Here is a 14950-nt window from a genome sequence, read left to right as displayed (position 1 = left end):
ATTTTAGTATATCATATAATTCTAGAATAATAATTCAGTAATAAACCATGAATGGCACAAGTATTTACATGATGCACATTAGCAACAGGGCAGAAGATCGAGATCTGGGAGAATGTTAGTTGTATACTATGACATTATATACCAACTTTCTCTTTCTCTCTCTCTCTTTATATATATATATATATATATATATATATATATATATAAATATATATATATATATATATATATATATATATATATATATATATATATATATATAATGGGCACACATCATAGCAACCGCTATTCTCATCACACTGGAAGTGATCTATCAACATTTAGTGGCACAGTCTAAGATACCTGTGGAAGACTTAACATAGGCTACACTCAACAGATATACATATCCTACTTTTACACAGTGATTGCTTATGTCGTCGCATTATAGTAACGGGCAGATTTATAGTGAAAGTCACACGAGTGACAGAGCATCACTCCATTTAAAGCCACCATGGCTGAGGATGTCATAGCACCAATGCCACTGAGCCTGGCTGCCAACAAATAGTTCAAGGCACTTAATGAGTTAAAAATAATAATAATAAACCATAAGCAACTAAAAAGTCCAAGTGCTTTAAACATGGCTTATGTAAAATATAAAATGTAAAAATAGCATGATTATTCTCAGATTTCTTTACAAAATGTGCAATTATTGTAAATCACTAAGGATGCAGCTCTATTAATTCTGTCAAGAAAACAAATTCACATTTCAGATATCAGTGGCCTGCAAAGTGTACATAGATTCGATTACACCTCTATAAAATCTAAAATATAGTGAAAGGCTAAAGGAACCATGTCTGGATGGATATGTGTCTTTGTAAGCTCAGTCTTCTCAGAAGTAAAATGCTGCACTGTACAAAAAAAAATGACATCACTCTGAAATAACACGTCCCATCTAGATATTGTTGTCTTTAAGGTCCGGTTGACACAAGAAACCTATGTAGCATTTTACAAGGACGTGTGCAGCAGCTGACACCACGCGTTTCAAGTCACTGGTGATAGAAGCATTCCTCTGCTCTTAAAGGCATCTCCATACAAACACGCTGAAACGGAAAGAACACAGGCTTCATTAGCTTTCATACGGCCAAACAACCAGAGAGGCATAATAATACATAACATACAGGTCTGAACTGTTATATACTGTATGCAGTATATATATATATTAATATACACACAATCACTATCAAACATGATATACTACTAGTTTTTAACAATCTCTGTCAAATGGATCCCCTAGTAATTAACATATAAAGAGTGTCAAGATAACGCGAATCCCATTGGTCTGTGGGGAAATCTGGCGGCATATTTTCAAATTCCCTACATGGCCACCATACTATACATAAGACATTATACAGTTCCAATTTAAAGGGGTAGTGCGGCGGTAAAGAATTATTCACAGAATAACACACATTACAAAGTTATACAACTTTGTAATGTATGTTATGTCTGTGAATGGCCCCCTTCCCGTGTCCCACCACCCCCACCTGTGTACCCGGAGGTGTTGTGCGCTATACATACCTGTCACGTGCCAACTCGCCTCCGATCCTCAGTCATTGAAGTCATCTTCGGAGGGCCGGGCCGAATCCCTCCGACCGTCCTGAGTGCCGGCCCCCCTCTGCCGCGTCATCGGCTGCTCAGCCGCGATTGGCTGAGCATAACTGCACACGGGTGGGGGTGGTGGGACACGGGGAAGGGGGCCATTCACAGACATAACATACATTACAAAGTTGTATAACTTTGTAATGTGTGTTATTCTGTGAATAATTCTTTACCGCCGCACTACCCCTTTAAAGGAGACAAGAAGTAGGAACCTACCTCTTTCTGTGCCTGCAGAGTGCGGTGGGACCAGCCTCAGGACCCCTGACAGAAGAGCCCCCCCCCCCGAGTTGTTTTGACATCACGACTTGGAGGAAAAGGCCTGTCCCGGCTAATGGACTGGTCGTTCAGCCAATCAGTTATTAGTGTGGTGTCCCGTCCCAGTCACTGGCTGAGCCGGCTCGTGAAATGCTAACGCCGAGATCCCAGAGCCCGGCAGGAGTCCGGAGGTCGGTCCCACCGTGGGAACGGGGAGAGGTAAGTTCCTACTCGTTATCAAATTTCCCCCTGCTGGCTGCCGGATTTTAAAAACGGCCAGACTTCTCCTTTAGGGTAGCTTCACACATACCATATTGCAGCAGATCTGATCTAAATAACTAAACACAGCTTCAAATCTGCACCATCAAATCTGCTGCGGATCCTGTACGTGTGAACGCACCCTTAAAGAGAAGCTGTCAAGTGCAAACTACAGTCCAATCTACAAGCAGCATTAGGGGCTGAGCAGAGTGATATATAGTGCTGTAGGAATAGTTCCAGGACAACTTGTCATGGTTACATGTAAATCTCTGCTCATTTTGGGCTAAGTAGTCATGTGGGCGGATCAACTCAGAGACTGACAGCTATCTGTGTAAATAAGCGTGTTTATAGAGCTAGTCGTCAATCACTTAAGAAGACTGCTTGACTATTTCCCCTATACAGGGCTAAAGGCCCTACGGGCCGACTGAGAGGAGCAAACGAGCGCTATTAGCGCTCATTTGCTCCTCGTTCCCCGCTCGCTGCCACGTGCACTCACCTCCCCGGTTCCAGCGGCGGGTCCCGCATCGCGGCGCTCTGGTCCCCGGTTCCCGGCCGCTTCCTGGTGTCTGACGTGGGCCCGAGACGATACGTCTCAGGTCCGCTCAGCCAGTCATTGACAGAGGCGGGATCTGAGCGGACTTGAAACGGATCCCGCCTCCTTCACAGACTGGCTGAGCGGACCTGAGACGTCACGTATCGGGCCCGTGTCAGATACCAGGAAGCGGCCGGGAACCGGGACCGGAGCGCCGCGATGCGGGACCCGCCGCTGGAACCGGAGAGGTGAGTGGACGTCTTTTCCCTCAGCCACCTCTTCCCCAGTCCCAGCAAAGAAAGTGCCCTCCCGCTGGAGTACCCCTTTAAGTAGTCAATTGGGAAACTGACGTCTCTCTCTACATGTACATTTATACAGAGGGCTGTCCATCACCAGAATCAGCAGAGATTTATATGAATAAATTACTAGTTCACCTGGAAAGTTTCCACAACACCATATAGTAATCTGCTCTATAACATTATGTCTCCAGACTGGACTGCAATTTTAATGTGACAGGTTCCCTTTAAGTCAACAGGCGGTCACTGTAATACATAGACATGCTGGAGTTTTGTTAGAGATGCTCTTTGTAGCTATGTTTAGCTCTGGAGAATCCTGGCTGGGTGACCACTACCAATTACATCAGAATTCCTTTAATTAGAAAACCTATATATATATATATATATATATATATATATATATATATATATATATATATATATGCTCTACGGCTATACTCTCCATGATAATGTTGTATATTTGCTGTACAGTATTTCTGATGGATCCTTTCCTAAAGAATGGACTTTACCTGCAGTCATCCCCTCCAGTGCTTATGACGTACTTGTCATCGTGCGAAAAACGTACATTAGTCACATGTGCTGAATGACCAAAGTAACGTTTGTGTTTGGCCTGAAAGACAGAGAACAGTATGATAAGTGCCTTGTTCTAGCACAGGGGTAGAGATGAGCGAACCTGGAGCATGCTTGAGTCCGTCCGAACCCGAGCGTTCGGCATTTGATTAGCGGGGGCTGCTGAACTTGGATAAAGCTGTAAGGTAGTCTAGAAAACATGGATACAGCCAATGACTATATCCATGATTTCCACATAGCCTTAGGGCTTTATCCAACTTCAGCAGCCACCGCTAATCAAATGCCGAACGATCGGGGTTGGATGGACTCGAGCATGCTCCAGGTTCGCTCATCTCTAGTAGGGAACCTTGGATATTCCAGCTGTTGCAAAACTACAACTCCCATCATGCCTGGACAGCCAAAGCGAAAGCTTTGGCTGTCCAGGCATGATGGAAGTTGTAGTTTTGCAACAGCTGGAGAGCCATGGTTCCCTACCCCTGTTCTAGTTTCTGGAGTGGGCACATTTTCCTCACTTAAAATAAGCCAGTATTTTGCAGCAGTACAGTCACACTTTACTACATTTACACTTACAAATTTCTCAGTGCAAGGAAAGTCAAAGAGTTTCACTAGGCCAAAGTCATCTCCTGTAACAACGTTGAGGCCGGCGTGTGACACACATGCACAGTTCACGTCAGCTTTATCCGCATTACGTGGCCAGATACCGATCACTTCGTCTCCAAGGATGCTGATAAGTACATACACATTATACATTGTATCTGTATTCTATATCAAAGCTATAAAAAATCAAATGCTAAATACAAGTAATATCAGTTATTACCTAGTCCAAGTAGCCCAGGTAATCTTCTCTATGAAGGCACCATCTATTATTTGCTTTCCAGATGGCACTTCGTGCACTTGCCGCTTATAGGCACCGGTTGCTACCTGCAGAGAGATAGGAGGATACAGTAACATATAGTAACACCATACTACCCTGATATATGCGACATGGAGAGAAGGGAGCTACTGCACATCACACCTACGGCTGATACTAGTGCCGCTCGGCTAATTTAAAAAACCAACGCCAGGATGTCGGTATATAATTTGATCAAACCATACTGCCCCATGTACCACGTGCAGGTCTCCTGGTTCACACGGGTCCCTACTCTACCCTGATATATACTGCCACTATTCCTGTGTCGTAGAGTAAGGTACCTGAATGTATTTACTATCGGCAGAGAAGTCCATTTGTATAACAAAACTGGGAATGTCTTTACAGTAACCGATCCTGTTCAGTGAAGAACCTTGAGTGATATCATAGAAATCCACTGTGTTTTCTGCCGAGCCGACAGCCAGGTATTTGTTATCTGGACTGATCCTATGGAAAGAGGAGACAGGGTATTGCGGTAAGGTGTGCACACTAACTTAGAGGTCAGATAAAATTATATATATATATATATATATATATATATATATATATATATATGGGATTTGTTGCCACCAAGTAGAAAAACGCATAGGGACCGGCACTACTCAAATCACAGGCTGCGGCAGGGGTATGCTCACACTAACATTGTGGGAAGCAGGAGTTATCAACTGAGAGTGCAGGTGGTGCTCAGCATAAAGATCACAGTTTGTAGGTACAAAATCACTTGCAGAAGAAAAATGAAATAGCGGCACTCACCCAATCTTCTCTTCACTCTTAATTGTAGTCAAATATACATAAAAGTCCACTCAGACGCTGAACAGGTGAGGGAGGACAAACATTGGTGCACAGAGCGATGGCTGTTTCGTGTTTCGTATGCTTGACTACAATTAAGAGTGAAGAGAAGATCGGGTGAGTGCCGCTTTTTCATTTTTCTTCTGCAAGTGATATGGGATTTGTATATTGAAAAAGGGGGCATTCAATTGCTTGCAAAATACTGTCTGTAATGCAAACTTTTAAAAGGAGAAGTCCGACGATTTCTAATATCTGGCAGCAGGCAGGGGCAGGAGGGGTAACAAGTACTAACGTACCTCTCCCCATGCCCGCGGTAAGCAGGGGGACTGGCCTCTGGACCCCAACTGGTGCTGATACGTCACGACGCTGCTGATGGACTGGCCGCTCAGACAGTCAGTGACTGGGGCAGGACACCACTCCAGTCACTGACTGGCTGAGCGTGCAGTCCATCAGCCGGGACAGGCATTTTTCCCCAAGATTCCACCTTTCATTCCTCTCAGACTCTTTGGAAAATGAAAGGTGGAATCTGATTGGTTGCTAGGGGCAACTGAGCCAGTTTCACTTTGCACCATGTTTGATAAATCCCCCCACTGTCTTTATATTCACAACATCAGAACAGCCAACATGTTTGAGGCTACCTGTCAGGACTAAGGGCCACAGGGGGCTCAGAATGTGTTGGCTTCAAAAACATGGCCACTTTCTTCCAGAGACAGCACCGCTCTTCTCTCCAGTTTGAGTGCAGGTTTTGTAACTCAGTTCCACTAAAGTGAATGGAGCTTCATTGCAAACCATTCCTGACCTGGAGACAAGAGTGGTGCTGTCTCTGGAAGAAAGTGGCCATATTTCTGAAGTGCTGGATAAACCCTTTAACTGCTCTGTGTAAATGTATTATTCTGATGTCCTAAATAAAGATCCAGTATTTGTTTCTTATGCTTTTTTCTACTTCCTCTCAAAATAAAAAGTTGTGTCAAGCTATATATGTAAGATAAACAATACAGCAATCGCTGAGCTCAGGGAGACCAGCGACAAAAAAAATAAAATGGAGTACTCTGAAGAGTCTCCACTAAAACATTGCCCCCTATAAATTTAAATATGCAAAAGAAGGGTCCGTGGAGTCTCAGTTACGAGTCTCAAAACACGGGAATAGCCAGATATCCCTCCAGGGGAGGGAAGCCTTTTGCCAAGGGACCAAGTCCCACTCGTTTGCCAGTATTGGCACATAAATAGGGAAATACCAGGGTGGCCCCTTTTATGTCAAAGTCTAACTCTGTGGCGAGTATTGCGACATAACAAGGGTTTACCAAGGCAGGCATCCGTCCACAGACAATCATTTCGGGGTAGTTGCCCCTCGTCAGTGTGGAGTAGGATTCTGGCTAACAGGGGCAGTAAAAAATAGACCAACAAAACACAGCAATCACTGAGCTCAGGGAGACCAGCGACAAAAAAATCAAATGGAGTACTCTAAGAAGAAGAAGGGGCCACCCTGGTATTTCCCTATTTATGTTCCAATACTTGTAACCGAGTGGGACTTAAGGGGCCAGATATCCCTGGAGGGATATCTGGCTATTCCCGTGTTTTGAGACTCATAACTGAGACTCCACGGACCCTTCTTTTGCATATTTAAATTTATAGGGGCAATGCATCAGTGGAGACTCTTCAGTGAGTACTCCATTTGATTTTTTTGTTGCTGGTCTCCCTGTTTTGTTGGTCTATTTTTCATTGCCCTTGTTAGCCAGAATCCTACTCCGCACTGACGAGGGGCAACAACCCCGAAATGCCTGCCTTGGTAAACCCTTGTCATGTCGTAATACTCGCCACAGAGTTAGACTTTGACGTAAAAGGGGCCACCCTGGTATTTCCCTATTTATGTTCCAATACTCGCAACCAAGTGGGACTTAAGGGGCTACGTATCAGGGTGGTGTGGTGATCTCCCCACTGGGAGGCACCCCTTGGCAATAGGCTTCCCTCCCCTGGAGGGATATCTGGCTATTCCCTTGTTTTGAGACTCGTAACTGAGACTCACGGACCCTTCTTTTGCATATGTAAGATAGCTGTCAGACAAACCCTGTCCTATCTGCCTGGTTGCTATCTCCTGACTCCACCACACTAAGGGTGCCTTTACACAGAGAGATTTATCTGACAGACTTTTAAAGCCAAAGCTAGAAACAGACTATAACCAGAGAACAGGTCATAAAGGAAAGACTGAGATTTCTCCGCTCTTCAAATTCATTCCTGGCTTTGGCTTCAAAAATCTGTTAGATAAATCTCTCTGTGTAAACACACTCTTAGTTCAGATTAGCGTGCTTGTTTATTTCAATAGTGGGAGGTGAATAAGCTGCTGCCAGACACCTCTGGAAGAGGCTTATCTCCCATAGGAAAAAAAGGCTTAACATGTGACAACGCAATGTGAGATAATAGGGCAGCTCTCATATACTGTAGATGTTTGTTAGGGCCGTATTACACGGGACAATTATTGTTCGAAAAATTGTTAGATCATTTGGATTTAAATGATAATAGTTTTGTGTAATACCAGGCAACAATTAAACGACTAACGAGAAATTGTTGATCAATTGATAGAATCTGGACATATTCTCATCGTTGATCGTTCACAAATCATTCAAACATCGTTCGGTGTAATAGCACGTCGTTCGGTCATTCCCTGGTCTATCAGAAAGGGCAAGCGCAAGAATGACTGTAAGTAACGATCACCGTCCTGTGTAACAGGGTGAACGATTTGAGATCGTTTGTCATAGCGGTCATTTATCATTAATCAATGAAAAATCGTCCAGTGTAATATCCCCCTTAGCCATACTCCTCACCACAGATAAGCAGCTCACAAGTAGAGATGATCCAACAGGGCCGAGGTTCAGGTTAGTACGAACCTGAACCATCGGCATTTGACTCCCGCTGCCTTTCTATTTCGTGGGGAAGGTGGAGACAGCCCAAATACCGCCTGGAAAACAGGGATACAGCCTAGGTAATAGTCTGTATCCCTGTTTTCCAGGCGGTATTTGGGCTGTCTCCACTTTCCCCACAGAACGGGAAGGCAGCGGGAGTCAAATGCCGATGGTTCGGGTTCGTACTAACCTGAACCACGACCCTGTTTGATCATCTCTACTCACACGGGGAGGGGACAGTCTAAAGGACTACATAATTACCTGATGTCCTGAATAGCTCCTTTCCGGTCTCTCTTTTTGCCCCATATTTTTAGAGAATTTACAAGTAGAATAACAAATTCTCCATTCCTCATCCCAATTGTTACCATTTCTCCATTGGGGCTGTAGGCCGCACAGCATGCCGCGTAACCCAAACTCACTTTGTTCAGAAGTTTCTGCAGAACATAAGATTTTAGACCACATAATAAATTCCAGATTCACATAGGAAGTATTATTGATCTTTATCCCAGCATAATCCTGTACTCACTTTATCAGCCAGGTCCCATATCCTGGCGGTGCCATCATTACTTGCTGTAAGAAACATGTCTTTGGAGGGATGTGTTGCGAGGCCCCAGATCTCTCCCTCCACGTGACCATTAATAAGGATATTGGATGCAGCATTTTTTTCACCGACTTCAATAATTTCTCCTTCTTTGGTCCCAACCAAAATTTTGCCCTGTGGTAAAACCCATTAGATATATAATAATATATAGGCACGACTATTCAGAACCAGGTCTGAAGAAGTCCAGTGCTCATACCTTGCCTCTACATACTGATCGCACACAGTCAAGGGCCTGGCCCGTCTCCAGCTGAAATGCCCGGCAACGTTTCATTTCCTGGTCCCATAACTTAACGGCACCTCCTTCTTTTGTCCTAAAAGAGTGGAAAAGTTTCTTTAAAGGGGTAGTTCACAAAAAAAAAAATTCTTTTAAATCAACTGGTGCCAGAAAGTTATACAGATTTGTAATTTACTTCTATCAAAAATCTACAGTCTTCCAGTACTTATCAGCTGCTGTATGTCCTGCACAATCGCGACCCTCATCCTGGTGTGACCAGGAATCTTAAGTGTCATCACTCTCAACCACGAGTCGATTTACAGTTTTTACATTTTTTGTATAGTATGAGATATACTTACGGGCGCTCCTTTCCACCGGTTACGATGAGGCCATCGCGCAGTGTTGTATACATTGTGAAGACCGGGCCTGTGTGTGCCTTAGCCACAAGTCGGACTAGAAAGTGATCTTTCCAGACATAGACGTCTCCATTTATGGCACCGGTGAAAGTGAGGCTATTCTGCAATGGTAACAAATATAGGTTAGTAGCAAAACATTGTGTGAACAGGGCCTAAGAATTCTCCCTCATATCATATAAATCTATAACATACTGCACAATACATGCACGAATCTAACCAAAGAGTTCTCTTACTGGCATTGTTTAAGGCAAAGATGGGGAACCTATGGCCCTCCAGCTGTTGCAAAACTACAATTCCCATCATGCCTGGACAGGCATGATGGGAATTGTAGTTTTGCAACAGCTGGAGGGCCGGAGGTTCCCCTATCCCTGGTTTAAAGGATAGTACCATCAGAAAAACTTCTCCTCTAAATGAAGCGTGGATTTTGATTTATCGACGTGGGCCTGGCAGCAGAAACAACAGCTGACTGCGGGGGAAGGGGGACGCTGGGTACTGAATGTAATGTAGTAATATGTGGCAGCCATTCAAATGCAGCAACTGCTTCATAGAGAGAGATCCCTAGACTCCCCTCTATGATAGGGCAAGTGAAGGGGTCATCTAATGTAATGAACGTCAATTTCTAGCCATGTCACATATAAGGAATTATGGTGCTAAAAATGTGCTAAACATCCCCAATCCCAATCTTTTGTTCACATCAGAGGTTAAAAACTAGTACAGACCTAACACTTCTCACAGCTGAGAGTTTGTTACTATTGCATCCACCATAAGCAATCTTCTTTAACCTTAAAGTGGTAGTCCAGCATTTTTTTTTCTTTCAAATCAATTGGTGTCAGAAAGTTATATGGATTTCTAATTTACTTCTATTTAAAAATCTCAAGTCTTCCAGCTGCTGTATGCCCTGCAAGAAGTGGTGTATTCTTTCCAGTCTGACACAGTGCTCTCTGCTGCCACCACTGTCCATGTCAGGAATTGTCCAGAGCAGGAGAGGCTTTCTATGGGGATTTGTTATTTCTCTGGACAGTTCCTGTCATGGACAGAGGTGGCAGCAGAGAGCACTGTGTCAGACTGGAAAGAATACACCAGTTCTTACAGGACATACAGCAGCTGATAACTACTTGAGATTTTGAAATAGAAATAAAAACCAAACCTATATAACTTTCTGACACCAATTGATTTGAAAGGAAAAAAATTGTTGGTGTACCACTTTCACTGTCGAGATGTGTGCTGCTGATGTGTTAGAGGGGTAAGGCTCCATTCACATCTGCAGTTAATGGACTCCTGCTTTGATGTAGTGCTGCCACACAGTGCTATACAGGGCAGAGTCCCAGTACAGTACGTGGCCATAGGGGAAGCTGCCCAACATGACTGCTGTGTCTGGCAGCCTCTGCACAGTGAGAGACAATAGCTATCATCCTGAATGTACTAGAAGCAGAGCGAGGATAGCAATCCTGGTGTCAGGCTGCCTCCTCCCCTGCATATATAAATATACAGAACATAGAGGAAACAGTACCCTGCTCTGTATAGGGATAGCGCTGTTTGGCTTAGAGCCCTGCAGTTCCTGATGCAAACACTGGTGGCAGCAGAGGAGCCGCATCGCCCCTTACTGCTGCTAAGTGTATATGTAAATAAAAAACAATACATACAATTCAATATACCACTTTGTGACACTTACAGCACCAAAGGCAACAGAAAGCATTGTCTGCATTTTGGCATTGTCCACAGACCCGACAATCCCTTTCTTATAGAGTAAAGCGCTCCCGGCCAGAGTCCAGAATTTAATGTGTTTTACTCCGACAGATACAAACTGTGTGTCCGAGTCTGGCCGAAACTCTGCCACAAATATCCGTTCCAAGTGGTTTCCTTTACTGGCAACTTTAGCACCTGAGAAGAGTAACATACGAAATGTCATAATACGCTATACTGTGCCGAGTCCCAGGAGTCAGATTACACTGGTGCATTTGGGGGACTGTACACACAAGTGTCCATATGACAACTACAGGGGGCGCTGGGGAAGAGCTAGATTCAAAAAATTAAAGATCATTGGTTATGTATAGGTTACTCTAAAGCCAGTGTTGGCTGGGGTACCTGGGACCCACCTATCAGTCAGTGTTACTGCAGGTTCTGAGTTGGGGGCCCACCGAAGGATTCTCAGGTCCCCCAGTGGGCCAGTCTGACACTGTCTAAAGCTTTAGGTGCTGGGGACTTTATGCTAATTTAACTTGCACATTTTGCTTAGGGAAACAGCTTTAGTTGGTAGGTAACATTTACTAGTAGTGTCTAAACTGCCGGGAAATTTAGTTTAGCTTCAGAAAAATACAACGTCAATCTTATCCGCAAAAGCAATCACGATTTTTGGTTTATTCTGGACCAGTCTTGTCCTGATCCTGAATACCCAACCCATCATATTTCAGAGGCCCATCTTACAGCTGGTCAAAACAATGGAATTCAAATCAATGTTTCTAAATAACGTAACATAATACACTTGACAAAAAGAATCCTCTGAGTATCATATCAGTGTTAGTGAAGACTTCAGAAGAGAAGGATTTAGGGGTAGTGAATTCTGACAGCCTCAGAATAATTCAACAATATGGCCAGGAAGTATAGAAGGGAATCCAAAGAAAGACTTACTGAACTAAATCGGTACAGTTTGGAGGAAAGAAGTGAAAGAGGACATGATCAAAACTTTTAAATATGGGTTAAAGGAGAAGTTGAGCGAAAATTTTTATTCAAGTATTGTATTGCCCCCCAAAACTTATACAAATCACCAATATACACTTATTACAGGAAATGCTTATAAAGGGCTTATTCCCTGCACTTACTACTGCATCAAGGCTTCACTTCCTGGATAACATGGTGATGTCACTTCCTGGATAACATGGTGATGTCACTTCTTGGATAATATGGTGATATCACGACCCGACTCTCAGAACTGTGCCGCCACATGATCTACTTACCTTCCTGCCATCGCCAGACTGTTATGGTGTGTTCTGGATCAACGCCTACAGACACCAGTAACTTCCCTGTTGCACTAAAATTAATGTATCCAACACCCTTAGCATGAAAGCACCGCAGTATGGACAGGGTCTGTTTGCTCATAGCATCCCAGATATGAATGGAGGGGGTAGCTCCTGCATGGAAAAGAAAATATCCATAATCGAGTATTTACAACAAAATGTGACTGACTATCTGCTAAGTCCACTCTGCCGGGTCTGAAGGCTGAAGAGCTGATTTCCCTTGAAGTGAACACAATTTTCTGTTTACTTTTTTACCTAAATACGTACAAGGTTATGTGCTGATCAATTTCTTCATCTAGGCTAAGGTTTTAAACTAAGCTTAGACTTTCTGTTCTGTCTGTTTAGATTAGTTGGGGGCTGCGGCAAAGTGATCAGGAAAGGCGACACCAGTAGATAGCATCTCTGCTTCCCTGCCCATGTGCACAGATCAAAGAAGTTACTGGACACGCTTTCAAGTGTGGAAATGTTCATTGTGTCTATGTCCATGAGGCTTGCCATAAAGCATGTCGCTAAATGCTGTTGAAAACAGCATACGCAAGATGGCAGCCCGCTTAATAATGTATTACAAATAAACTGTAAACAAAATACAATTATAAAGTAGAAACAGAATAGGAAAAAAGTGTCTTTCAGTATTTAATGCCATACATTCCTTTATGGTGCGTTCACACCTACAGGATCTGCAGCTGATTTTCTGCAGCAGATTTCAGTTAAATAACTGAACACAGCATCAAATCTGATGCTGTGTTCAGTTATTTAACTGAAATCTGCTGCAGAAAATCAGCTGCAGATCCTGTAGGTGTGAACGCACCCTTAGGGTGTAAAATCAATCAGCACAGAACTTTGAACTAAAAAAAACGGCACGGATATAAGAGGTGGCAGTTCACTTTAAAGGGATATTTCGGCAAAACAATCTTTCAAATTAACTGGTGCCAGAAAGTGCCAGATATTTTAATTTACTTCTAATATAAAAATCTCAAGTCTTTGAGTACTTATCAGCTTCTGTATGTCCCACAGGAAGTGATGTTTTCCTTCCAGTCTAAAACAGTGCTCTCTGCTGCCACCTCTGTCCATGTCCAGGAACTGTCCAGAGCAGCAGCAAATCCCCATAGAAAACATTTCCTGCTCTCCAGACTGGAAAGAATACACCTTTTCCTGCAGGACATACAGCAGCTGAAAAGTACTGGAAGACTAGAGATTTTTTAATAGAAGTAAATTACAGATCCCTGGCACTTTCTGGCAGCAACTGATATGAATTTTTTTTTTGTTGAATTACTACTATAAGTAAAAAAAAATCATAGCTAAAGGAAGTTCCTTTCCTACTTTAGACACAATTGTAGTTCCCGGCTTTCTAGGTTTCCTGAATGGCCAATCTGTAACAATAAACCCTCTCCCTATACAAAATTAGGCAGATTTAGCTTTGAAAAACCATGACGAGACTAAAAAGGATTAGAGTGGTGGCCAGTAGGCTATCACTTAGCACTCCTAACAACAGGAATAACTCATTAAAGGGGAATTCCAGAGAAATTTGTATTTTTTAAGTCAACTGGCGTCAGTAAGTTATACAGATTTGTAAATTATTTCGGTTTAAAATTCTCCAGCCTTTCAGTACTTATCAGCTGCTGTATGTCCTGCAGGAAGTGGTGTATTCTTTCCAGTCTGACACGGTGCTCTCTGCTGCCACCTCTGTCTGTGACAGGAACTGTTTAAAGTAGGAGAGATTTTCTATGGGGATTTGTTACTGCTCTGGACAGTTCCTGTCATGGACAAAGGTGGCAGCAGAGAGCACTGTGTCAGGCTGGAAAGAATACAGCACTTCCTGCAGGGCATACAGCAGCTGATAAGTACTAGAAAATGTTTTTCTTTTTTTTTTAAATTTGTATAACTATATGACACTGGTTGATCTAAACAATTTTTTTTTTTGCTGTGGAGTACTCCTTTAAAAGAATTTTAACATCTAAACAGGAAAGGATGACATAAGTGGTCATATTTACTAGTGACTTTTCTTTTCTATTCTAGGGAGGTGGGTGGCACCTTAAGAAAGCCAGATAATTATACAGGATTTACTAGGCCTAGAGCATGAACATAGACCTACACAGACATATACAATTTAGATACAACATATAAACGCATACTAAAACAACATCTACTATTCAGAAATGTACTATGCAAAGCTCAGATTACATACTAGAAGCTCGTGATAACAGGAGTACTGTGATTTATGGGGAATGACTAAAAGTTATGAGCGGGATGGAGGGAGCCATGCAAAAAACTGGATCATGGCTGATGTGTATCCGAGCCCAGATTAGGAACAGACATGGAGACTGGACCAGAGAGGACCTGAAGCTACACACATGAAAGTTGTGAGTAAGCCTTACCTGGATATTCGGCAATGTCACCTGCGTTGTGAGAGCAATGGCAAATGGGGAAGCGTCAGGGCTACCGACAACTTAAAGAAGTAATATTGCTAATGCTGAGGCAAGATATATCAGCATTAGGGGCATGCAAAAACAAAATGTTTAAAGTATGGAAATGATTGGAAAAGAAATAAATATAGAACTATTGTTTA

General features: G+C 43.1%; 1 protein-coding gene across 3 annotated transcripts in view; it reads right to left on the bottom strand.

The window, feature by feature from the left end:
• Nucleotides 1-271: 271 nt before the first annotated feature.
• The window catches only part of EML6 (EMAP like 6), a 120651-nt gene continuing 105972 nt past the window's right edge, over nt 272-14950 (bottom strand). For 2 of the 3 annotated variants that reach the window (XM_069955520.1, XM_069955522.1), the window contains 11 exons: nt 12325-12498; nt 11043-11251; nt 9314-9471; nt 8937-9051; nt 8666-8854; nt 8401-8573; nt 4738-4900; nt 4364-4467; nt 4117-4270; nt 3486-3586; nt 272-1079 (listed from right to left, as the gene is read on the bottom strand). In XM_069955520.1, coding sequence (XP_069811621.1) covers nt 1055-1079; nt 3486-3586; nt 4117-4270; nt 4364-4467; nt 4738-4900; nt 8401-8573; nt 8666-8854; nt 8937-9051; nt 9314-9471; nt 11043-11251; nt 12325-12498 — 1565 coding nt within the window. In that variant the 3' untranslated portion in view covers nt 272-1054. The remainder of the gene's footprint in view (nt 1080-3485; nt 3587-4116; nt 4271-4363; nt 4468-4737; nt 4901-8400; nt 8574-8665; nt 8855-8936; nt 9052-9313; nt 9472-11042; nt 11252-12324; nt 12499-14950) is intronic. The other variant, XM_069955521.1, reaches the window with a different exon arrangement.

Source organism: Dendropsophus ebraccatus, chromosome 15, assembly GCF_027789765.1.
Source record: "Dendropsophus ebraccatus isolate aDenEbr1 chromosome 15, aDenEbr1.pat, whole genome shotgun sequence".
Taxonomy (NCBI): Eukaryota; Metazoa; Chordata; class Amphibia; order Anura; family Hylidae; genus Dendropsophus; species Dendropsophus ebraccatus.
Note: the sequence above shows the minus strand (reverse complement) of the source record. Positions and strands in the feature narration are given on the sequence as shown.